This window comes from Microcebus murinus, chromosome 26, assembly GCF_040939455.1.
Source record: "Microcebus murinus isolate Inina chromosome 26, M.murinus_Inina_mat1.0, whole genome shotgun sequence".
NCBI lineage: Eukaryota > Metazoa > Chordata > Mammalia > Primates > Cheirogaleidae > Microcebus > Microcebus murinus.
Window position 1 is genome coordinate 21796678 of NC_134129.1, and position 25481 is coordinate 21822158.

A 25481-nucleotide genomic window follows, 5' to 3' on the forward strand; every position below is an offset into this window, starting at 1 on the left:
TATGATACAACCATCTCCATTGATTCAAATAGAGTGAAGTCGTCTTCTTCTGGAACATCATCCTCACTCTCCAAACCCCGAATCCCATCCTGAATGTCTTGCGACTCTGTTTCCTTTAGAACCACTGGCCCCGATCTCTCCTGTGGAGCACTAGAGCTCTCACGGGGCGGATGAGAAGGGCTGCTCGTGTCCTTTCCCGCTCCGCGACAACACGCATGGGTTGTGCAGATGCGCTGCGCAGCCACGCCCATCACTAGGGCTGATTTTCGGGGTAGGGCTTCTATGGCGCACATGCTTAGACATCCTGCTAGGGCTTGTTTTAAGGGTAGGCCTTATTTTTGGGGAAACACGGTAGAAAATGACTACTCATAACATCATCTAAGGTGCTAATGACAGTTGAAGAGAGATGATTATTTTCCCAACACCATTTCTTCGATTCCTAAATAGAATCTATTTCAACTACAGGAGAGAAAGCAAAATGTGAAGGGAAAGAAGAATCTTGTAATATTTCGTGTTAGAAATGCATATTCTATTCAGATTTTTTTTTTCCTGAGCTGGCTTAAAAAAAAGAGAGAGAGAATCAAATAAATAAGTGCTAAATCTGTTGCCCGAGCCTCACAAAAGTTCAGGACTGGAAGCTTCTTTGCAGTTTGAGAAGTTTACACCTCACATTCCAAAGTTCACCGGGGAAGCGTGAGGCGCCGTGGAGCGTGTTTCCGCGGCTCATGCCCTCGGCGTCTCTGGGAGTTTACAAACTGGCCAGGAAGCGTTTGCTGCTGAAACTTGGCTCACGGCGCTGTCACCCCCCCCCCAAAGCACTTATTGGCTCCAGATTGCCTCGCACGTTACTTGCATGCCCGAATTTAGAGGGAAGAGAGCTCCACACACGAGATTCGTGTGAATAACCACTAGCCCGTAGCCAAGTCTCGCCGTGTGTTTTTCCCCAGCATATTATGGGGGTACAGATGTTAAGGTTACCTGTATTGCCCTGATCCCCACTGCCCCCTGGAGTCAGAGCTTCAAGCATGACCATCCCCCAGATGGTGCTAATCGCACTCATTATGTTTGTATATACCCGTCCCCTCCTCCCCCCCTACCCGACACCCGATAAATGTTATTCCTACATGTCCACTTAGGTGTTGATCCGTTAATACCAATTTGCTGGTGAGCACATGTGGTGCTTGTTTCTCCATTCTTGGGACACTTCACTTAGTAGAATGGGCTCCAGCTCTATCCAGGAAAACACAAGAGGTGCTAGATCACCGTTGTTTCTCAGAGCTGAGCAGTACTCCATGGTGTACATACACCACATTTTATTAATCCACTCATGAATTGACGGGCACTTGGGTTGTTCCCACAGCTTTGCGATTGTGAATTGTGCTGCTGTAAACATTCGAGTGCAGGTGTCTTTTCCACAGAGTGACTTTTGTTCCTTTGGGTGGATGCCCAGCAGCGGGATTGCTGGATCGCATGGTAGATCCACTTGTAGGTCCACTTCAAAGCGTCTCCATGTTGCTCCTTCTCCCTAAGAAGAGGAGTGTGGAGGAGGCGGGTCTCAAGCTGGGAAGGTGAATCGTGTCTTGGAGCCCTGGTCTCTTCTCGACTCTGTTCTTGCCGAAGTGCTCATGGCCCCGGGGTGCTCCTAGCAGCTGACACCCCAAGAGGGCACCGTGGGTCACACAGCACCCGTGTGCTTTATATGCACTTAGACGCACGATGACAACAACGTAAAAGGGCCGTGGTGTCATCGTTTCACTGCACTTCCTGACGCGGTCCGGCAATCACAGTGTTTGAAAGCCGCAGAGACCCTGGAGAAGGCCGGGTGAGCCCTGTGAGCGGGAGGGCTGAGCACCCCAGCCCGGAGGCCTCTAGGGACTGTGCCCCATGCTGGGGCTCTGGTCCCCTCACGCCACCCCGTCAGACCCTCCGGGGACCCGTGAGCTTTCCAGGGGACTGTCTGCTGAGCGTGACGCCGGCTCTCTGGTGCCCCTGGCACCCCGTTCTCCTGTGTGTGTCGGTTCCTCGGAAATTCGCCGGCCTCACCCCGGGGACTCCTGCTCTCCCTCCTTTGCTCTGAAAGCTCTTTACGACATCACTCCCCTTTGGCTTCTGTGTTGCCCGGGGCGCGTGATTCTTCCTCTGGGAAGCGCCTGAGTCGTGGGGACCTGTCCCCCCGGCACCTGTCACCTTGCAGGGCACATGGCGACGTTCATTAAATGTTTGCTGAATGAAAGGGCAAACCGGCCTCACAATATAAGGTTTGCACAGTAGAAGCCCCACCCCGAAAATAAGCCCTAGCAGGATGTCTAAGCATGTGCGCCATAGAAGCCCTACCCCGAAAATCAGCCCTAGTGATGGGAGTGGCCATGAAAATCAGCCCTAGCGATGGGCGTGGCTATGAAAATCAGCCCCAGTGATGGGCGTGGCTATGATAATCAGCCCTAGTGGTGGGCGTGGCTATGAAAATCAGCCCTAGTGATGGGAATGGCTATGAAAATCAGCCCTAGTGGTGGGCGTGGCTATGAAAATCAGCCCTAGTGATGGGTGTGGCTATGAAAATCAGCCCTAGTGATGGGCGTGGCTATGAAATCAGCCCTAGTGGTGGGCGTGGCTATGAAAATCAGCCCTAGTGATGGGGGTGGCTATGAAAATCAGCCCTAGTGATGGGGGTGGCTATGAAAATCAGCCCTAGTGATGGGGGTGGCTATGAAAATCAGCCCTAGTGGTGGGCGTGGCTATGAAAACCAGCCCTAGTGATGGGCGTGGTTATGACAATCAGCCCTGGTGATGGGCGTGGCTATGAAAATCAGCCCTAGTGATGGGCGTGGCTGCGCAGCACATCTGCACAACCCATGCGTGTCGTCGCAGAGCGGGAAAGAACACGAGCAGCCCTCTCATCCGCCCCGTGAGAGCTCTAGTGCTCCACAGGAGAGATCGGGGCCGGTGGTTCTAAAGGAAACAGAGTCGCAAGACATTCAGGATGGGATTCGGGGTTTGGAGAGTGAGGATGATGTTCCAGAAGAAGAGGACTTCACTCTATTTGAGTAAATGGAGATTATTGTACCGTACTTAAAACACACACACGCACACACATCCCGGAGCTGCTAGTCGATCGTGGTGGCCAAGCAGCACTACAGCCCAGGTTCTGACCCCCTCTGGATTGTGGTTTCCACGTTGTGCTGCCGTTCACACGGGCCGACTTAATTGCACAAGTTTTTATCAGCCTGTTGACTAGTTTGACCTTTCTTTTTTAAACTTCTCTGAATCACGTGTGGGATAAACCATAGTGCTATACTATTCTGATAGTATCACAGCCACCAAAAACAAAGAGAGCATTTTAAAAAAGACAGCCCAGCACGGCGGTGTGCTACAGTCTCGCCTGTGAAGAGCCATGGCACTCCAGCCTGGACAGCATAGCAAGACCCAGTCTCAAAAAAAAAAAAGGGAGGAACAGCTACGCACATATAAAGAGATACAACAACGTGACACTCATTGGCGTTGCCTGCCCTATTCCTTGGAATTCCAGGATTCTAGGCTTTCTGCTGTTGGCCATCAAGGCCACACCTGTCAACCCTCAAGTCTTGACAAGATGAGATTGGGAAGCGTAATTGGAAACACTTCATAATCCCCAAACTATTTTTTCCTCCATGGAGAGAGAAAGCAGGGGATGAGGAAACTCATTTCTAGAGCGCCTGTGGGCAGCCAGTCCCCACGCTCAGAGCCGAGGGATGTTCTTGTCTGGCTTTGTGGGAACGCTGGAGGGAGACCCTCTTAGCCTGTTTTCTTAAACTACGTGAGGATATCGAGGCCACACAGCAAATGGGAGCAGAGGAAGAATCTGGACCGAGCTTTCCAGCAGAGGCTGTGCGTCTTTTTTTTTTTTTTTTTTTTGAGACAGAGTCTCATTGTGTTGCCCGGGCTAGGGTGCCGTGGCATCAGCCTAGCTCACAGCAACCTCAAACTCCCGGGCTCAAGCGATCCTCCTGCCTTAGCCTCCCGAGTAGCTGGGACTACAGGCATGCGCCACCATGCCCGGCTAATTTTTTCTATATATTTTTAGTTGGCCAATTAATTTCTTTCTATTTATAGTAGAGACGGGGGTCTTGCTCTTGCTCAGGCTGGTCTCGAACTCCTGATCTTGAGTGATCCTCCGACCTCAGCCTCCCAGAGTGCCGGGATGACAGGCATGAGCCACCGCGCCAAGCCAGGCTCTGTGTGTCTTAATTTATTTTCTGATGCTTATAACAGAATACCTACAACTGGGCAATTTAAAAGAAAAGGCATTTATTTCTTACAGAGGCTGAGGGGTCTGAGGTTGAGGGGAGGTGTCTGGCCGGGGCCTTCTTGCTGGGGGAGGCTCTGCAGGATCCTGGGGGCACGGGGCACCCAAGCCGGGGGCTGAGGTGCTGGCTCAGGTCTCTCTTCCTCACTGAAGCCACGGGTCCCCTCCCACAGTGACCCACGGATCCATGAATCCAGGAAAGGGTTGACACATTCATGAGGGCAGAGGCCTTACAACCCAACCCCTTCTCTGAGTACTGCCGCTTTGGGGATTCAATGTCAGCAGGAGTTTGGGATAGGACAGACCCTCAGACGTAGCACCCTGTCACTTCAGAACTTCTAAGTGCACAGGGAGATGGCCCCATCACAGCTTCCCGAAAAGCCTCCCCGGAACGTTCGGTGCTCTTCCTCGCCACACTCCACTCTTGCTGTCCGGTTTGCATCGGACACCGCTCCACAGAGACTTCGTCAGCACCTTGAAGAGAGTCCCCTCTCAGGGACACTCCCAGCCCCTGAAACTTCATCCTCAAGAGCAATCTGTGGCTGGGCGCGGTGGCTCACGCCTGTCATCCTAGCACTCTGGGAGGCTGAGGCGGGAGGATCGCTCGAGGTCAGGAGTTCGAGACCAGCCTGAGCAAGAGCGAGACCCCGTCTCTACTAAAAACAGAAATAAATTAGCTGGACAACTAAAAATATATAGAAAAAATTAGCCGGGCGTGGTGGCGCATGCCTGTAGTCCCAGCTACTCGGGAGGAGGCTGAGGCAGGAGGATCGCTTGAGCCCAGGAGTTGGAGGTTGCTCTGAGAGAGGCTGACGCCACGGCACTCACTCTGCCTGGGCGACAGAGCGAGACTGTCTCAAAAAAAACAAAGCAATCTGTTGACTTTGCCAGAGAATCAACTCCAATATTAGCCTTTTCCAGGAGAAAGGAAATGCATCTTTTTTTTTTTTTTTTTTTAATGTGTGGAACTGCTTTCCAAGGTTCCGGAAGAGAAGCATGGAAGGAGAAATCTCTCAGCAGTCGAGCTAGTAACCGCTGGATTCCTCCAGTGAGTCCACCCTCCACGGCACCTGCTTGGTGCTAGGAGGCGCCGGGCTCCGGGCCTGGGTCTGTCCCCTGTGCACAGGGTCTCCCGGGAGCCGGGCTCCGGGCCTGGGTCTGTCCCCTGTGCACGGGTCTCCCGGGAGCCGGGCCCCGGGCCTGGGTCGGTCCCCCGTGCACACGGTCTCCCGGGAGCCAGGCTTCGGGCCTGGGTCTGTCCCCTGTGCACACGGTCTCCCGGGAGCCAGGCTCCGGGCCTGGGTCTGTCCCCTGTGCACAGGGTCTCCCGGGAGCCAGGCTCCGGGCCTGGGTCTGTCCCCTGTGCACGGGTCTCCCGGGAGCCGGGCCCCGGGCCTGGGTCTGTCCCTCGTGCACATGGTCTCCCGGGAGCCGGGCTCCGGGCCTGGGTTGGTCCCCTGTGCACATGGTCTCCCGGAAGCCGGGCTCCGGGCCTGGGCTTGTTCCCTGTGCACACGGTCTCCCGGGAGCCAGGGCCCCGGGGAGCTCGGTCGGAAGAGTAGGACAGGAGCCGGGAGAGTGTGTCCCCAACCACAGCTCCGGTACCCGGACACCACCCAGCTGTGCAAGGCTTTTGCTGCACTGCCTGGAAGGTGACAGGTTCAAAGCTACCGTGTTTCCCCAAAAATAAAACAGGGTCTTATATTTATTTTTCCTCATGAAGACACCCTAGAGCTTATTTTCAGGGGATGTGTTATTTTTTAAGGACAGTACAACAACCATCTACATTGATTCCAATAGAGTGAAGTCGTCTTCTTCTGGAACATCATCCTCATTCTCCAAACCCCGAATCCCATCCTGAATGTCTTGCAACTCTATTTCCTTTAGAACCACTGGCTCCGATCTCTCCTGTGGAGCACTAGAGCTCTCACGGGGCAGATGAGAAGGGCTGCTCGTGTTCTTTCCCGCTCCGCGACGACACGCATGGGTTGTGCAGATGCGCTGCGCAGCCACGCCCGTCACCAGGGCTGATTTTCATAGCCACGCCCACCACCAGGGCTGATTTTCATAGCCACGCCCACCGCTAGGGCTGATTTTCATGGCCACGCCCACCACTAGGGCTGATTTTCATAGCCACGCCCACCGCTAGGGCTGATTTTCATAGCCACGCCCATCACTAGGGCTGATTTTCATAGCCACGCCCGTCACTAGGGCTGATTTTCGGGGTAGGGCTTCTATTGCGCACAGGCTCAGAAATCCTGCTGGTGCTTATTTTATGGGTAGGTCTGATTTTCGGGGAAAACGGTGGCTGTTCCCGCAAGGCAGTCTCTTTCATCCTTGGCTGCCCTTTCCCAATCTCTGCTTCTTTGTCTTCCTGAGGCTGTTGCTCCACCTACTTTTCCTCTTTTATCCTCTTTCTCTCCATTTCTCCTCTTCCTTCTCACTCCCGCCACCCCTACTACTGAGTGAAGTGGCTGCAGACTTCCTGTAGAATCAAAGAATCTCTGTTGGGTTTTTTTTTTTTTTCCCAAGAAAAATACATTTATTAGCAAGAATTATTGGCCAAATGTAGAAAACATTCTTCCTAATTAAAAAAATTAGATGAATAGACTGTGTAGTTCTTAAAACTTAATACAAAGTGGTTTTTGTCTTTAATTGACCTTAAAAAAGAATTTTTTAAAACAGATGAAAATTACGATCACTTATATAGGGGAAAAAGTTTGTCACCTTTGGTATAAATGAATATTTTTAAACAAAGGAAGGAAAAAAGATCTTTGGCCTACTTATAACGTCTATAATGCTAGTTTCCATTTTTCCTTACTTGAGTTTTGTGTGCTTTCAAAGGCTTTCTTTAGGAGAGCCTGTGTTATTCTAAGGTTTTGCAAAATCACTGTATAGGGTCTTTGTTTATTTAAATCTGTGAGAGGTGACTGTCGGGAGTTTGCCAGCTAGCTCTTGTGTGCATAGCATGAGCCCTGGATTCATAGAGTCTCAGAACTGTGGGCTGCTTTACCTAAGGGGGACCCCTATATCCAAAGAATAAGTACATTAAAAATTCTAAAAACCACACACACGTGTAGACAACAGTTTTCATTAAGTGCCGAAGGCTTTTCTGAGTGCTTATTTTAGAAAATATTCATGTTTCACCCTCTCTCTGGTCCCAATGCATAGTGTCTCCCCAAGGTAATTTCTGATTCTTTTTGTCACTCTTCCTTCTTTTTTCTTTTTAAAAAAATTTCTCCACAAAGATGCAATTATCTTGAGCCTTCCTAATTCATCCTCTGATATCTTTTTTTCAAAGTTAAGCTGAAGTGAGAAACAAACACTGCTCACGTATAAATAATGATGATGATTTGGGGCCACATGGACTTGTTTTATTTCTTAAAAAGCAATGCTAGCTCAGAATTTTATTTGACAGTTGGTATTTCAGGTCCTCATCACAAGTCCCTGTTAATACCACTACAGGCCAGGCGCGGTGGCTCACACCGTAATCCTAGCACTCTGGGAGGCCAAGGCGGGCGGATCACTCGAGGTCAGGAGTTCCAAACCAGCCTGAGCAAGAGCGAGACCCTGTCTCTACTAAAAATAGAGAGAAAGTCATTGGCCAACTAAAAATATATACAAAAAATTAGCCGGGCATGGTGGCGCATGCCTGTATTCCCAGCTACTCAGGAGGCTGAGGCAGGAGGATTGCTTGAGCCCAGGAGTTGGAAGTTGCTGTGAGCTAGGCTGACGCCACGGCACTCACTCTAGCCTGGGCAACAGAGTGAGACTCTGTCTCAAAAAAAATAAATAAAATAAAATAAAATAAAATATGCAAAAATACAAAAAAAAAAAAAAAAGAGAGAAAGCTTTAGTGGAAAAGTTTCTTTTGTTGATTTATTTATCCGAGGAAACAGATTTGCATAACCAGCCAGTAGAGCAAATTCTCCAGACTGTCCCTGGGTTTTATTTAGCTTCGATCACGTCCCCAAATCTTACAGAAAGATATGTGCGTATTCACTCAGCGTAGTGGAAAAGGAAAAGACGTTCTCTCCTCTGGGGTGGACGGACGGAGTTGTTTGGATGCGAAGGTCGGCTGCAGCAGTTCTCCCAACCAGGCTTGGCGCCGTGTGCTGTGATGACGTGCAGGAAATCATTTCATGAGCAAGAATTTGTGAAGAGAACTTGCGTCGTGAGGATGTAGAACTTTTTATGAATTAGAAGAATTTATAGTAGGTTGTTTCGAGTTATTTTATGTTAGGGTAAATTCCTGCAAAATGTTAATATCAGTCTGTGCTTCTTCCCTCCCCTTTCTCCCCTTCATTCATTCTTCCTTTTTTTTTTTTTTTTTTTTTTTTGAGACAGAGTCTCACTCTGTCGCCCAGGCTAGAGTGAGTGCCGTGGCCTCAGCCTCGCTCACAGCAACCTCAAACTCCTGGGCTCAAGCGATCCTCCTGCCTCAGCCTCCCAAGTAGCTGGGACTACAGGCATGCACCACCATGCCCGGCTAATTTTTTCTATATATTTTTAGTTGGCCAATGAATTTCTTTCTATTTTTAGTAGAGATGGGGTCTCGCTCTTGCTCAGGCTGGTTTTGAACTCCTGACCTCGAGCAATCCACCCGCCTCATCCTCCCAGAGTGCTAGGATTACAGGCCTGAGCCACCGCGCCTGGCCTTCCCTTTTTTCTTAAAGTGGAAATAACTTGACCCCCCACCCCCACCCCAGCTTCTGTGCCCCTAGCCATGGTCATTCCCCAGTCTCCAAACCACTGTAGCAGCCGTGGTTTCACCAACTCCTGCAGGAAGCAGTTCTGTTTGGTTTATGGGGAGGAAAATGATTACTGTGCAATTAGGTATGCTGGCTATTTAATACTTGCAAGCATATTGTTTGTTTGTAAGACCACATTTAGAAAACAACTTCACTGTCTACTTGTAATGATGTTCGGTCATTTGTTTTGGTAAATAGTGAAGGCTCCATCTCTCCTGCCATAGTTTTCAGGTGATAGTCTAGATTTAGAGAGTGAGCTAACAAGTTGCTGTTAGAGTTAATTTGTTCTCTAACCCATCCTGTGAATATCAATGCTAACAACAGTGTCTTGTGTTTTTTCTTTTTTTCTTTTCTTTTTTTTTTCCTTTAAATCAATGTGCTTTTTTTTTCTACGTGAATAATTATATGTCTAGAAACAGCCATGGAGTGATTTTGCTGTTCTGAATGGGGGAAAGATTAATAGTGACATTTGGAAGGCAAGTATATTGTCAGATTTTAGATCATTTAATCTCTTTTCCTTTCTGCATGGCTGTGGCTGTGTATTTTTCTTCTTTGTGGATATCATGCATCCTGCAGAGATGGGGTGACTGGGCTTCTTGCTAGGGGCGCCCAGCTCACACTCACGCGGCCTTTTTTCGGTGTGTCCCGTTGTGAACGGCTTCGGTCCGACCGCCCCAGGCTCCCTGTGGTCCTGCAAGGCCAGGCGCTTGCACCCAGCCAGCACCCAGCAGCCCCTGCATGCCTCCTCCCGCCTGAGCTCGCAGACACACTGCCTCTTGCCGGGAGGACTCTTCCCCTCTTTGACGCGTGAGGCGATGCGCTGGACCCTCCCCCTCCGGCGGTTGACGGGGCTCTGTTTTCCTCTAGGACTTGCACGCGGCCACGGTGAACCCGGATCCCAGTTTGAAAGAGTTCGAAGGAGCTACGCTACGCTACGCATCCTTGAAGCTCAGGTAGGGCGCGGGGCGGCCTTGTCGGAATGCCCGGCTCCGCGCAGCCAGAGTTTGCGACGGAACGCTGAGCCCGGTTTTCTGTTTTTCTTTCCAGAAATGCCCCGCATGCAGACGACGATGACTCTTATAGCACCAACAGCGATCCGGAAGCCAAGGTTTGTAGGAAACACGCCTGCAGCCACCGGGTTACGGTCTTCCACCCCAGCGAGGGCTTTGGATGACAGCCTCGTTTTTACAAACCATCAACCCGTCAGAGCCACTGAATAAGCAATCACCCCAATTCTCTCTCCTCCCTAATCTCCCTGACGCTTTAAGAAGATCCCTACCCGACTTAGGGATTTCTGTGGCCGACACGACCCTGCCTGTGTCTCGCTGCCTCTGCCCCTCGCACAAGGCAGCAGGTTACGGCTACTGCCCGAGCTGTGGGCGTCGGACGTCTTTGACCACGTGGGTACGGCGCTCACGGGCCACGACCCCTCGCCCACAGCCGGCACTCGCGGTCCGCACGGTGGTCTGTGCTGTGCATGGACGGCGCGTCCGTCTCGCTCCTGTGCCACGAGGAGAGCTTGGAAGCACCGACAGATTGTTTCACTTTACAGGCAGCTTTCCTTGTCATGTAAATATCAGAATAGGAAACACAGACATGTATATTTTCATGACATTATGTTAAGTGTTCACAGTTTTATTATGTTAAATGAACACTTAGAAAAGTCACATCGAGGCCGTCGGCAGAACTCACAGTGCATGTTAACCTGTGGCTATCAACTAGAGTCTACGCTGGTCCCAGAGTGTTTAAAGATATGCCAGGACGTGTGTGCAGGGCAACTCTGACCCTAACTCCCAACCCTAACACTAACCTTAACCCCCAACCCTAACACTAACCTAAACCCCCAACCCTAATACTAACCCTAACCCCCAACCCTAAACCTGACCACTAACCCTAACCCTAACTGTTAACCCTAACCATAAACCCCAACCCTAACCTTAACCCTAAGCCCCTACCCTAAACCTGACCCCTAACGCTGACCCCTAACCCTAACCTTTAACCCTAAGCCTAACCCCTAACCCTAACCCTAACCCTAACCCCCACCTCTAACCCTAACTTCTAACGCCAACCCTAGCCCTAACTCTAACCCCCAACCCTAACCCTAACACCCAACTCTAACCCTGATCCCTAACCCTAACCCTTAACCCTAACCCTAATCCCCAACCCTAACCCTGACCCCTAACCCTAACCCTTAACCCTAACCCTAACCCTTAACCCTAACCCTAACCCTAACCCGTGGAGCAGCCCACACCTGTGCCAGGTGAACCCTCCCCAGCCGTCCCACGCACAGGTGGAGGCACAGGTTTCACGGTGGAAGTGAGGGCGGACTTGCCTCCCTTCTGTGTCTGGGTCCCTGGCGGTGCTAGCAGGGAGGGCTGGCCGTGTGCTCGTGGCCGGCGCAGCTGCAGGGGTCCCCGAGGTGAGAGGACCCGTCTACGCAGGCTTTAAAGCTGTGCGGCTGCCATCTTGAAACTCTTGGAAACGTGACCTCCGAGCTTGTATTTCCTAAGTGGTGTCATGGGGTGGGGGGTGCGCAGAGGTGGGAGCTTGGGCTGGCGCACATGCCCGCGCCTCCCCACCGCCCCGGGTGACTCTTGCCGCCTGTCCCCACCCCCGGCTCGGTGGGGGGGGGGCCGGCAGACCCCTCACCCCTGCCCCAGCGGGGGCCTGGCATGGGGATGGGGCCGGGTGCACACGCCCCGTGGCGTCTCGGGTCGGGCCGTGGCCGTGGCCAGCCCAGCCCAGGCTGCTGGCCCTGCTCTGTGCTCAGCAGGCGCCTCAGTGGGGCGGGGGCTCTTGCCTCCCCCGGTCCAGACACCCAGCACGTCTGCACTGACGTTGCAACGTTTGCTGTGGGTTATAGGGAGGTGGGAAGATTCCTGGGAAGATTCGTGGCTCGGTTTCCCCACCCTGGCCAGTGCGTGGTGCGTCTGTCTGGGAGCAAAGGAGAGGGGGCCCTGGGGGCTGATGGTCCCTGTGTCTGCATGAGCCCCAGGACCTGTGAGGGTGCCGTCTGCTCTGCACGGGTCCCCGTGCCTGAGGGGCCCTGACGTTAGGGAGCAGTCGCAAAACACCGAGACGCGTCCAGAGAGAGAGTGCAGAAGAAGGGAAACAGCTTTATGTTTTACCGCGTTTTCCCCGAAAATGAGACAGGGTCTTATATTCATTTTTCCTCAAGAAGACACCCCAGGGCTTATTCTCAAGGATGTGTTATTTTTTTTAAGTACGGTACAACCATCTACACTGATTCAAATAGAGTGAAATCGTCTTCTTCTGGAACATCATCCTCACTCTCCAAACCCCGAATCCCATCCTGAATGTCTTGCGACTCTGTTTCCTTTAGAGCCACCATCCCCCATCTCTCCTGTGGAGCACTAGAGCTCTCACGGGGCAGATGAGAAGGGCTGCTCGTGTTCTTTCCCGCTCCGCGACGACACACACGGGTTGTGCAGATGCGCTGCGCAGCCACGCCCGTCACTAGGGCTGATTTTCACAGCCACGCCCACCACTAGGGCTGATTTTCATAGCCACGCCCATCACTAGGGCTGATTTTCATAGCCACGCCCATCACTAGGGCTGATTTTCATAGCCACGCCCATCACTAGGGCTGATTTTTGGGGTAGGGCTTCTACTGCGCACATGCTTAGACATCCTGCTAGGGATCATTTTATGAGTAGGTCTTATTTTCGAGGAAACACAGTAGTACTTTTTATAGTACTTTTTCCCTGCTTTTTGAATGGGGTCCCTACATTTTCATGCTACACATTTCAGTTACAAATGATGCCACTGATCCTTGGTACCGACTGCCAGGGAATGCCACCATGTCCACACCAACACCCTTCCTCACCCCCCTGTGCCATTGTGGGGGTGGGGAGAATCTTCCCAGATTCTTTTTTATTTGTTCTGTATACCAAAGCGGATCTGTTTTTCCAAAGAAAATAGCAAATAGGGTTCCTTAGTGGTAGTTAAGCGGGAAACACCATGCAGGCTCAAAACCTTGACTCCTTTGAGAATCTGTCTCACCGCCAGTCGGTTCTGTAAGAATCTCGGGGTTCAGAGCGGGGTGCGGGAGCACGCACCTGTCGGCCCAGCTACTCAGGAGGCCGAGGTGGGAGGACCGCTTGAGCCCAGGAGCTTGAGTCCAGCCTGGGTGCCAGAGTGAGACTCCATCTTTAAAAAAGAAAAAAGTATCTCAGGGTTTCCCGCGACATCTGCACTGCTTCTAACCAACTCAGCTCCACGCTGAGCACGGCCTGACAAGGCGATGTCCACTCTGCAGCCAGTGGCGGGTGTTGAACAAGTGCTGGGGCTGCTGCTGGCAGGCTGGCCCCGAGCCCATTCTCACCCGACCGTCTAAGAGAAAGTTCTCGCTTGGAGCGTCATGGGCGGGGCGGGGGGTGGTCACCACCAAACGATGTGATCCGAGTCCTCAACAATATTCTTTTCTTTTTTTTTTTTTTTTTGAGACAGAGTCTCACTCTGTTGCCTGGGCTAGTGTGAGTGCCGTGGCATCAGCCTCGCTCACAGCAACCTCAAACTCCTGGGCTCAAGCGAGCCTCCTGCCTCAGCCTCCCGAGTAGCTGGGACTACAGGTGTGCGCCACCATGCCCGGCTAATTTTTGTATTTTTTGTTAGAGACGAGGTCTTGCTATGTTGCTCAGGCCTGTCTGATCTCCTGACTTCAAGTGATCTTCTCACTTTGCCTCCCAAAGTGCTAGGATTACAGGTGTGAGCAAAATATTTTGCACTTGATAGCAATATGTGTGTGTTTGTACCTAATTCTGAGTTGTCTATTTATTTTAACTTTTTATTTTGAAATAGCTGTAGATTTATAGAAAAGTTGTAAAGATTGTGTTTCCATATATCTTTCACCTCACTTTCTCTAATATTAACATCTTCGTGATCATGGCACATTGACCACAGCTAAGAGATTAATATTGACACCCTGTGATTAAGCATTTATTCACATTTTACCATTTTTTCCCCACTAATGTCTTTTTTCTGTTTCAGGACCCAGTCTAGGAGACTGTGGTCAGGTAGTGAGCTCTTTAAAACTTAGTGCACATATTCTTTTCCATAATTCTCAGATTTATCATTTTTAATCTTATTACAATATTCCATTTAGCTAACAGCACCACAGTCTGTCTAGGCACCCGTAGTCAGAGAACGTTTCCATACTGCAGAGCAGAGCTTCAACCTCATAAAAATAGAGGATTTTGTTTTTAAATTATTGCTTTAGTATAGGTTCCTAAAACTGGTATACCAGGTCAAAGGCTGTCAGTTTTACGGCTTCTGACACTTATTGCAAAATTGCTTTCCAGAAAGCCTACAGCAGCCTGTAATCCCATCCGTGAGACCCTAGAAGATGCGTCTTTGGCCACATCCCAGTTTACTTCGTCATTTTTATTTATTTGTCTTAGTTTTTTTGCATGTGAGCCACTACATCCTAGTTTTAAAATTTCCCGCTTAATAAATGCTTACAGAAACAAGAAAACTCTGTGAAAACTCTGTGTTTCTGTCCATTCTTAGCCATTTTTTTCTTCTTATTTTTTTCTAGGCATGTTTAAAACAAAATTTTTATTTTGGCGTAATTTTAGATTTATGGAAAAGTTGAAAAAGGTAGTACGGAGTTCCCTTTTCTCCTTCGCCCAGCTTCCCCTAATGTAACGTCTTATACGGCCGTGGATTAACATGGGCGCAAAACTGTTCACTAAACACTTTGCTCTGATTTACCAGTTTTTCTCCCAACGTCCCTTTTTCGTTCCAGGGTCTATTCCAGAACACCACGTTGCGGTTAGTCCCTGTGCACTTTTAAATTGGAAACTGTCTGCTGTTGGAATCTCAAATGCTTCTCTCCAATCACTTGTTTTTCTCCTTGTCTACTTTGTGTTGCGCGTCCACGTGGACAGGTTCTGGAAGCTTCCATATAGTCAGACCCTTTGTAGATGATGCCCCGATGCCTCCTGTGTCCGGAAGGCGGGTCTGCGGGGGCAGGCAGTGGCCTCCTTCCCCGTGTCTCCTCTGTGCTCACCCTGCCCAAGCAGCTTCTTTAGGATCAAATTTAGCCCCTTTCCCACGGCACGTTGCTGACTAAATGCCTAACATTAAAATAAAAACCAGTTACAACCAAATTGTAGGAAACTTAATGCTTTGAAAAATACGCCCTGGTCCCTTCCATCCTTTGTGTGCCTCTGCTCAGACTTTTGCGAGGAGGTGGCCTGCCACCTGGTGGCACATAGTGGAAATGACATCTACGTTTGCTTTGGAATCATAGAATAACCGTGTTTCCCTGAAAATAAGACGGGGTCTTATATATATTTTTCTTCAAGAAGACACCCCAAGGCTTTATTTTCAGGGGATGTGTCATTTTCCCCTCAAAGCCTCAGCTTGCAGCATGCACAGGATGGCCGGGACCTGACGGTGGGAGCCGACCTTGTAGGTGGGGCTGCCCGCACCTTTCCGGTCACCTCTGGGATGGCAGCTGTCACGATGGGGCGGATGAGAAGGGCTGCTCGTGTTCTTTCCTGCTCCGCGACGACACGCATGGGTTGTACAGACTCGCTGCGCAGCCACGCCTGTCACTAGGGCTGATTTTCGGGGTAGGGCTTCTATGGCGCACATGCTTAGACATCCCGCTGGGGCTTGTTTTATGGGTAGGGCTTATTTTCAGGGAAACACAGAAGTGACACTCGAGATGGCCTCATGGTCCTCCTTTTACAGGTGAGGAAGGTGAGTCCGAGGAGGGCTGCAAAACTGGCTGGTGTTGGAGGGGCCTTCAAAGGTGGGTCTCCTCCCGCCATCTCTGGCCCAGCGTGTGCCGGATCGTTCCCGGCATGCTCGCGAGGAGAGGCTCTGGCTCCTGCTGCTAGCACGTGGTTCTCTGGCATGCACGGTGAAGGGACCGAGTCAGGCAGAGGATACTGTCCCAGGCTTTAAACTCTCTGGTCTCAGCTTTCTCATCTGTAAAAGAAACACATCATCAATTTAGAAGTCGCTTCTGGGTCTGAGAAGTTTTCAGATTCCAGGTGAAATAGTTCAGTCCAATATGTATTCGAGTCTGGAGGAGAAAGAGCAACTGCTGTAAACCAGACAGGCCCCCTCCCCTCCCCTTCTCTCCCCTCCCCTCCCTTCCCCTCCCCTCCCCTCCCCTCCCCTCCCCTCCCCTCCCTTCCCCTCCTCTCCCCTCCCCTCCCCTCCCCTCCCTTCCCCTCCGCTCCTCTCCCCCTCCCCTCCCTTCCCCTCCGCTCCTCTCCCCCTGCCCTCCCCTCCTCCCCCCCTCCGCTCCTCTCCCCTTCCCCTTCCCCTCCCCTCCCCTGCACAAACGCGCCGCGTGTGCCTTCTGCTCCCCCCTGCACTGCCGTGAGGCATCCCAGCAAACACGGGTGCCCTGGCTGTTCTCCCAGACCATGGAGCCCGATGCTCGGAACAATATAAGTAATTTGTTTGATCGTGCAGCGAGCAACAGGCGGAACTGGGACTTGAACTCACATGCGTTGGACTCCAAAGCCCAAGAGCATGCCCCGCCCGCCCGTGCCCAGTCACTGCCTCCCTGGGGGCAGACCATTTTGGTGGCCCGCGTATTGGGGAGCCAGCAGCAGAGTTGTTGGAGTCAGGAATGGGAGAGGGAACTGCAGGGTCGTTGCCCGAGGGCAGACGCCGCCTCCTCCTCACCCTCATCCGCACTCGCTGGCCTGGCCCCTTGCAGTGAACACGTGACCAAATCCCGATTCCGTTGTGCCGGGGCGGGAATCGGGATTGCGTTCCCAAGCTCGCAGGTGATGCTGACACTGGCAGTCCGCAGCCCTGCACGTCCACAGACAGCTCTGAGGGGCAGCACCGCGGAGCTCGGAACCTGATTTAGGAGAGGAAAGCACCACGTGTGTGCATCTTCTGGGGGCGGAAGGCGCCGTCTTCCTACACGGTCCCCCCGGCTCTGTTACGCCCGTTCTTCGTACCCAGTCCTTGGCTGCTCAGGGACGTTTGGACCCAAGGGTGACCTTCACTCCTGTCCTCGCCCTTTTGTTATGATCTGCCCCAGACCGAGAGGAAGGGGAAGGGGAGGGTACGAGTTCTCTATAGTAAGGTCTCACAGAGGAACTTTCTGAAATGAATGGTGAATGAACGTGGACTTCTAATTTCATCTGTGAGCTTACTTGTGTTCGCCCTTGGTTCCTATTGGCATGGATCCTCATGAAGTAATTATAGTAGTGGCCACTGACTAGATTAGCACTAGCAGACAAACAGGAAGTGGTAGGGAGTGACTTTTCTCACTCAGATTTATTTCTGGTCTGCGTAGCAAATTCATTATCGTTACTTAGCAGTCATATGGGATTTTATCGCTGTGTGTAGTTCTTAAAGTTGATTTCTGCTCATGTGGTACAGGTTTCTTCTTTCAGGAATCCTGATCTGGGCGGGAAGTTTGGCTTTGATTTGCATTGCTGCTTCATTAATTGAGTCAAAAATATTTGCTGAATGCTAAATGCTAAAGGGGCATCCATGCGAATGAATGGTGTGATGGTTAAGAGCAGGCGTCCTCAAACTACACCCCGTGGGCCACATGCGGCCCGCCGAGGACATTTATCCGGCCCGCCGGGTGTTTTTGCTGCCGCTGCCTGTCCTGCTTAGCAGCCAACTCATCCCGGGCCCACAGTGCGCACGTGTGGAATGTACGCCGCACTCTCCGACGGCCTGAGGGACAGTGAACTGGCCCCGTTTAAAAAGTTTGAGGACCCCTGGTTAAGAGCATGGACTCTGGACTCAGACAGTCTGGGGTTCAAAGCCGGGCTCTGCTGCTTACTAGCTGGTCAACCTCGGGCAAGTGACTTGGCCTTTCTGTGCCTCATCTGCAGAGTGAGGGTGACAAAGGTGCCTACCCTCACGTGGCGATTGTGAACATGGTGTTGACGTGTTATCGACATAAAATACATGTCAAATGCACAGACAAGCATCCCTTCTGCATTAGCCGTGTTCATTAACACTGACTCCACTACCGGGAGGCACGGACACGGCCGCTGTGTGCCAGGAGCAGACAACAAACGGGCCAGTTCCGTGCGCCGTGCCTGGGGCTGAGCTGTTGCACCGTGAACTCAGGCTGGGCCAGGGGCATCGGCCCCGGCTGGGCGGGCGGGCGGCTCGTGTGGCCTCCCAGAAGGAGGTGACGCCTAAGCTAGTGAGTGCGCTTAAATTTGTGCAGGGTTTAGCCATTCTCCCCTGCCCCGCCCTTTTCAGTGATTGCGAGTGGGGCAGCTTTGGGAATGGCTTTGTATGTAACTTGTGTTCATTCCCAGCCGATGCTTTTAGGAGCAGATTTGAGACGAGGTCCGTCTGTGTCTGTCCAGTGCTGCGATGACGCCGTCTCTGTGTGACGTGCCACACGGAGCCAGACCCCGCGACTCAAAGCGACCGTCTACTCTGCACGTGGTTTTGTGGGTTTGGGGACTGAGTACGGCTCCGTGGTGCGGTTCCTTCCCCATCCACACGTGGACGACGGGGGCTGGAGCACCACGCCCAAGATGGCCTCTTCTCGAAAGCGCCGGGTGGCCCCGGGCTCCGCTTCCTCCCCTTCCTCATCCTCGCTGGGTGTCTGAGGCTCCTCCCCCCGGCAGTGGTCTCTGGGCGGCGGTTGTGCCCCTTGTCTGGAGTTTGGCTTCCAAGATGCGGGAGGCTGCGGCCACCAGGTGTGGCCCTTCCTTGGGACGGGACCATGTCACCCCCCTCCTCTCCGTGGTCAGAGCAGCCACCAGGTGTGGCCCTTCCTGGGGACGGGACCACGTCACCCCCTGTTCTCCGTGGTCAGAGCAGGCACCGTCCAGACCCGGGGGTGGAGGATTGGCTTCTACCTCCTGACTGGAAGAAGGGCAAATTCATGTTGCCGGGAACATATACCGTGTTTCCCCGAAAATAAGACAGGGTCTTATATTCCTTTTTCCTCAAGAAGATACCCCAGGGCTTATTTTCAAGGGATGAGTTATTTTTTTTAAGTACAGTACAACCATCTCCATTGATTCAAATAGAGTGAAGGCGTCTTCTTCTGGAACATCATCCTCACTCTCCAAACCCCGAATCCCATCCTGAATGTCTTGCAACTCCGTTTCCTTTAGAACCACCGGCCCCGATCTCTCCTGTGGAGCACTAGAGCTCTCACGGGGCGGATGAGAAGGGCTGCTCGTGTTCTTTCCCGCTCCGCGACGACGCATGGGTTGTGCAGATGCGCTGCGCAGCCACGCCCGTCACTAGGGCTGATTTTCGGGGTAGGGCTTCTATGGCACAAATGCTTAGACATCCTGCTGGGGCTCATTCTACGGGTGGGTCTTATTTTTGGGGAAACACGGTACTCTGGAGCCACATATGCCTGAAACTATCTCGGTCACTGTTTCTGGAGCCTTCTTTGTGGATGAAGCCCCGTCCGACACCCCCTGTGGTAACAGCCCAGAAGTACATGAGTGTGGGGGCGCAGACGCCAAACTGCCCACGAGTGAATCCCAGCTCCACTAACTCACCAGCTCTGCGCCTCAGTTTACGCATCCTGAAAATGGGCACAGGAACCTGGTATTGGCGAAAAGGGCTGAGGTGAGGATGAACTGACCTGACACCTTTGACCCTTGAATAGAGGAGGCCGGGGCCAGGTTGAAATGGCGGGAGGGGGCCGGCCGGGACCCTGTGGCTTTGCTGACCAGGCCTGTGTCGGGAACGCCCGGAGGAGACCAGAGAGCGGCGCTGCGATCTCCGAGAAGCGGCACCTGGGCGGGCGCGCAGGGGCTGGGCCTGTGGAGCCGCGAGCTCCAACAGCACGGGGTGCTGGCGGTGTGCCCGGAGGCCCACCCGGCCCTCCCGCCCGAGAGCAGCTGGGCCTGGGGCCGAGACGGGGAGCTGGGGAGGGGGTGGGCGCCCCGCGATCGGGCAACCTGGGGCAGGGGCTGCCTCTCCCCCAAGGAGCAGCCCCTGCCGCGGGCACTCGAGGATGGGGGGGTGCGATGGCGCCCCAGAACCTCGCCCAGGAGACAGGGTCAGCGTTCCCAGCAGGCACTAAGGGGCCGCCTTCTCCCCGTCACGTGTGAGGGCACCGAGGGGCGTCAGGGAGGGTGCAGAGGGGCCACACAGCCCTCTCCTCTGAGACAGGGCCGCCTTCTCCCCGTCACGTGTGAGGGCACCGAGGGGCGTCAGGGAGGGTGCAGAGGGGCCACACAGCCCTCTCCTCTGAGACAGGGCCGCCTTCTCCCCGTCACGTGTGAGGGCACCGAGGGGCGTCAGGGAGGGTGCAGAGGGGCCACACAGCCCTCTCCTCTGAGACAGGGCCGCCTTCTCCCCGTCACGTGTGAGGGCACCGAGGGGCATCAGGGAGGGCACAGAGGGGCCACACAGCCCTCTCCTCTGAGACAGGGCCGCCTTGTCCCCGTCACGTGTGAGGGCACCGAGGGGCGTCAGGGAGGGCACAGAGGGGCCACACAGCCCTCTCCTCTGAGACAGGGCCGCCTTCTCCCCGTCACGTGTGAGGGCACCGAGGGGCGTCAGGGAGGGTGCAGAGGGGCCACGCAGCCCTCTCCTCTGAGACAGGGCCGCCTTCTCCCCGTCACGTGTGAGGGCACCGAGGGCGTCAGGGAGGGTGCAGAGGGGCCACACAGCCCTCTCCTCTGAGACAGGGCCGCCTTGTCCCCGTCACGTGTGAGGGCACCGAGGGGCGTCAGGGAGGGTGCAGAGGGGCCACGCAGCCCTCTCCTCTGAGACAGGGCCACCTTGTCCCCGTCACGTGTGAGAGCACCGAGGGGCGTCAGGGAGGGTGCAGAGGGGCCACGCAGCCCTCTCCTCTGAGACAGGGCCGCCTTGTCCCCGTCACGTGTGAGAGCACCGAGGGGCATCAGGGAGGGTGCAGAGGGGCCACGCAGCCCTCTCCTCTGAGACAGGGCCGCCTTCTCCCCGTCACGTGTGAGAGCACCGAGGGGCGTCAGGGAGGGTGCAGAGGGGCCACGCAGCCCTCTCCTCTGAGACAGGGCCGCCTTCTCCCCGTCACGTGTGAGGGCACCGAGGGGCGTCAGGGAGGGTGCAGAGGGGCCACGCAGCCCTCTCCTCTGAGACAGGGCCGCCTTCTCCCCGTCACGTGTGAGGGCACCGAGGGCGTCAGGGAGGGTGCAGAGGGGCCACACAGCCCTCTCCTCTGAGACAGGGCCGCCTTGTCCCCGTCACGTGTGAGGGCACCGAGGGGCGTCAGGGAGGGTGCAGAGGGGCCACGCAGCCCTCTCCTCTGAGACAGGGCCACCTTGTCCCCGTCACGTGTGAGAGCACCGAGGGGCGTCAGGGAGGGTGCAGAGGGGCCACGCAGCCCTCTCCTCTGAGACAGGGCCGCCTTGTCCCCGTCACGTGTGAGAGCACCGAGGGGCATCAGGGAGGGTGCAGAGGGGCCACGCAGCCCTCTCCTCTGAGACAGGGCCGCCTTCTCCCCGTCACGTGTGAGAGCACCGAGGGGCGTCAGGGAGGGTGCAGAGGGGCCACGCAGCCCTCTCCTCTGAGACAGGGCCGCCTTCTCCCCGTCACGTGTGAGGGGCACCCAGGGGCGTCAGGGAGGGTGCATAGGGGCCACACAGCCCTCTCCTCTGAGACAGGGCCGCCTTCTCCCCGTCACGTGTGAGGGCACCGAGGGGCGTCAGGGAGGGCGCAGAGGGGCCACGCAGCCCTCTCCTCTGAGACAGGGCCGCCTTGTCCCCGTCACGTGTGAGGGCACCGAGGGGCGTCAGGGAGGGTGCAGAGGGGCCACTCAGCCCTCTCCTCTGAGACAGGGCCGCCTTCTCCCCGTCACGTGTGAGGGCACCGAGGGGCGTCAGGGAGGGCACAGAGGGGCCACGCAGCCCTCTCCTCTGAGACAGGGCCGCCTTCTCCCCGTCACGTGTGAGAGCACCGAGGGGCGTCAGGGAGGGCGCAGAGGGGCCACGCAGCCCTCTCCTCTGAGACAGGGCCGCCTTGTCCCCGTCACGTGTGAGGGGCACCGAGGGGCGTCAGGGAGGGCGCAGAGGGGCCACGCAGCCCTCTCCTCTGAGACAGGGCCGCCTTCTCCCCGTCACGTGTGAGGGGCACCGAGGGGCGTCAGGGAGGGTGCAGAGGGGCCACACAGCCCTCTCCTCTGAGACAGGGCCACCTTCTCCCCGTCACGTGTGAGGGGCACCGAGGGGCGTCAGGGAGGGCGCAGAGGGGCCACGCAGCCCTCTCCTCTGAGACAGGGCCGCCTTCTCCCCGTCACGTGTGAGGGGCACCGAGGGGCGTCAGGGAGGGTGCAGAGGGGCCACGCAGCCCTCTCCTCTGAGACAGGGCCGCCTTCTCCCCGTCACGTGTGAGGGGCACCGAGGGGCGTCAGGGAGGGTGCAGAGGGGCCACACAGCCCTCTCCTCTGAGACAGGGCCACCTTGTCCCCGTCACGTGTGAGAGCACCGAGGGGCATCAGGGAGGGTGCAGAGGGGCCACGCAGCCCTCTCCTCTGAGACAGGGCCACCTTGTCCCCGTCACGTGTGAGGGCACCGAGGGGCGTCAGGGAGGGTGCAGAGGGGCCACACAGCCCTCTCCTCTGAGACAGGGCCGCCTTGTCCCCGTCACGTGTGAGGGCACCGAGGGGCGTCAGGGAGGGCGCAGAGGGGCCACTCAGCCCTCTCCTCTGAGACAGGGCTGCCTTCTCCCCGTCACGTGTGAGGGCACCGAGGGGCGTCAGGGAGGGTGCAGAGGGGCCACGCAGCCCTCTCCTCTGAGACAGGGCCGCCTTCTCCCCGTCACGTGTGAGGGCACCGAGGGGCGTCAGGGAGGGTGCAGAGGGGCCACACAGCCCTCTCCTCTGAGACAGGGCCGCCTTGTCCCCGTCACGTGTGAGGGCACCGAGGGGCGTCAGGGAGGGCGCAGAGGGGCCACGCAGCCCTCTCCTCTGAGACAGGGCCGCCTTGTCCCCGTCACGTGTGAGGGCACCGAGGGGCGTCAGGGAGGGCGCAGAGGGGCCACGCAGCCCTCTCCTCTGAGACAGGGCCCCCTTCTCCCCATCACGTGTGAGGGCACCGAGGGGCGTCAGGGAGGGTGCAGAGGGGCCACGCAGCCCTCTCCTCTGAGACAGGGCCGCCTTCTCCCCGTCACGTGTGAGGGGCACCGAGGGGCGTCAGGGAGGGTGCAGAGGGGCCACGCAGCCCTCTCCTCTGAGACAGGGCCGCCTTCTCCCCGTCACGTGTGAGGGCACCGAGGGGCGTCAGGGAGGGCGCAGAGGGGCCACGCAGCCCTCTCCTCTGAGACAGGGCCGCCTTGTCCCCGTCACGTGTGAGGGCACCGAGGGGCGTCAGGGAGGGTGCATAGGGGCCACACAGCCCTCTCCTCTGAGACAGGGCCGCCTTCTCCCCTGTCACGTGTGAGGGCACCGAGGGGCGTCAGGGAGGGTGCAGAGGGGCCACACAGCCCTCTCCTATGAGACAGGGCTGCCTTGTCCCCGTCACGTGTGAGGGCACCGAGGGGCGTCAGGGAGGGCGCAGAGGGGCCACGCAGCCCTCTCCTCTGAGACAGGGCCGCCTTCTCCCCGTCTCGTGTGAGGGGCACCGAGGGGCGTCAGGGAGGGTGCAGAGGGGCCACGCAGCCCTCTCCTCTGAGACAGGGCCGCCTTCTCCCCGTCACGTGTGAGGGGCACCGAGGGGCGTCAGGGAGGGTGCAGAGGGGCCACGCAGCCCTCTCCTCTGAGACAGGGCCGCCTTGTCCCCGTCACGTGTGAGGGCACCGAGGGACGTCAGGGAGGGCACAGAGGGGCCACGCAGCCCTCTCCTCTGAGACAGGGCCGCCTTCTCCCCGTCACGTGTGAGGGCACCGAGGGGCGTCAGGGAGGGTGCAGAGGGGCCACGCAGCCCTCTCCTCTGAGACAGGGCCGCCTTGTCCCCGTCACGTGTGAGGGGCACCGAGGGGCGTCAGGGAGGGTGCAGAGGGGCCACGCAGCCCTCTCCTCTGAGACAGGGCCGCCTTCTCCCCGTCACGTGTGAGGGCACCGAGGGGCGTCAGGGAGGGTGCAGAGGGGCCACGCAGCCCTCTCCTCTGAGACAGGGCCGCCTTCTCCCCGTCACGTGTGAGGGCACCGAGGGGCGTCAGGGAGGGCGCAGAGGGGCCACGCAGCCCTCTCCTCTGAGACAGGGCCGCCTTGTCCCCGTCACGTGTGAGGGGCACCGAGGGGCGTCAGGGAGGGTGCAGAGGGGCCACGCAGCCCTCTCCTCTGAGACAGGGCCGCCTTCTCCCCGTCACGTGTGAGGGCACCGAGGGGCGTCAGGGAGGGCGCAGAGGGGCCACGCAGCCCTCTCCTCTGAGACAGGGCCGCCTTCTCCCCGTCACGTGTGAGGGCACCGAGGGGCGTCAGGGAGGGTGCAGAGGGGCCACACAGCCCTGGCCTCTGAGACGCGAGGATTGGAGTGCTGTTGGCTGGAGTGGGCTGTTTCTGTCTTTGGTGTGTGGTGGGGTCCCCTCTGACCCCTGATAAAAGGTGTGATTCGCCCCCCTGCCCCCCGATAAAAGGTGTGATTCGCACCTCAGGAAGCAGGACCCGTCTGACCCGCAGCTGGGAGGGGACGGCGGAGCCAGGGTGTCTGAGGTCCCTTTCGCACACCCGGCTGCATTTCTCCTGTCATAGTCCGGAGTGCGAGAGAAGCCCACCTTAGAAACCGAACTGGGCCCCGTTGTGAGTCTTTATTTGCTGGCCAGGACTCCTCCTGTCCTGCAGAGAGGCAGGCCCAGAAAAGTAGTCATGAGAAGGGAAAGACGGCCCCTTTTTAAAGGCAAAGAAACACACTCTAAAAATCTAATTAGCAAGCACTTTTACAGAGGCGAGAGGAAGCGTTAATCTTACATTTCCATCTTGTTTTAGCACAACTGGGGTGGGGGGGCTGGAGCCTTGAGATGGGTTTTGTAGGAGTCCCCGGCTGCAGCTAAGACTCAGCCGAGAGGAGCCTCTGGAGCATCCTAATTGCGGACAGCATAATCTTAGGTGGAGTACATCCCGCATCCTGTGATCTAAGCCCGAGCGCGTTTCACTGGGTCCACGAAGCACGCCAGGTGCCTCAGGGGTTAGCTGCTATATCTCGTGGGCAGTTGTGCCATGCACCTCCGCCCTTCTCCTTGGTTTCTAGACTTAATCTCACTGGCAGAGGCAGAATGGCGGGTGTGGAGTCAGATAAGGGTCAACTGAAAATTTCCCCCTCTCCTAAGCATGCAAGCAGCTTACAAGCACACAAGCAGGTTACAGAAGCTGGCTATTGGCTGGTTATTGGCTGGTTATTGGCTGGTTATTGGCTGGCTATTGGCTGGTTATTGGCTACCTGTGGCCTAGGCCCCGACACTTCACGTTGTGGGGAGGTCCTCTTTCTGAACCCTCACAGGCTGCTGTTTAAGAGCCAGTCGGTTGGCTCCCATGCCAGGCAGCTCTGTGTCGGTCCTCCCTGCCCCAGGAAGGCGGTTTCCTC

The 25481-nt window shown here is 55.6% G+C and overlaps 1 protein-coding gene across 2 annotated transcripts in view; it reads left to right on the top strand.

Moving 5' to 3' along the window:
* APBB2 (amyloid beta precursor protein binding family B member 2) overlaps positions 1-25481 on the top strand; it is a 233284-nt gene that overhangs the window by 153332 nt on the left and 54471 nt on the right. Inside the window, exons 7-9 of one of the 2 annotated variants that reach the window (XM_012766080.3) lie at positions 9447-9509; positions 9901-9986; positions 10081-10141. In XM_012766080.3, coding sequence (XP_012621534.1) covers positions 9447-9509; positions 9901-9986; positions 10081-10141 — 210 coding nt within the window. The remainder of the gene's footprint in view (positions 1-9446; positions 9510-9900; positions 9987-10080; positions 10142-25481) is intronic. The other variant, XM_012766083.3, reaches the window with a different exon arrangement.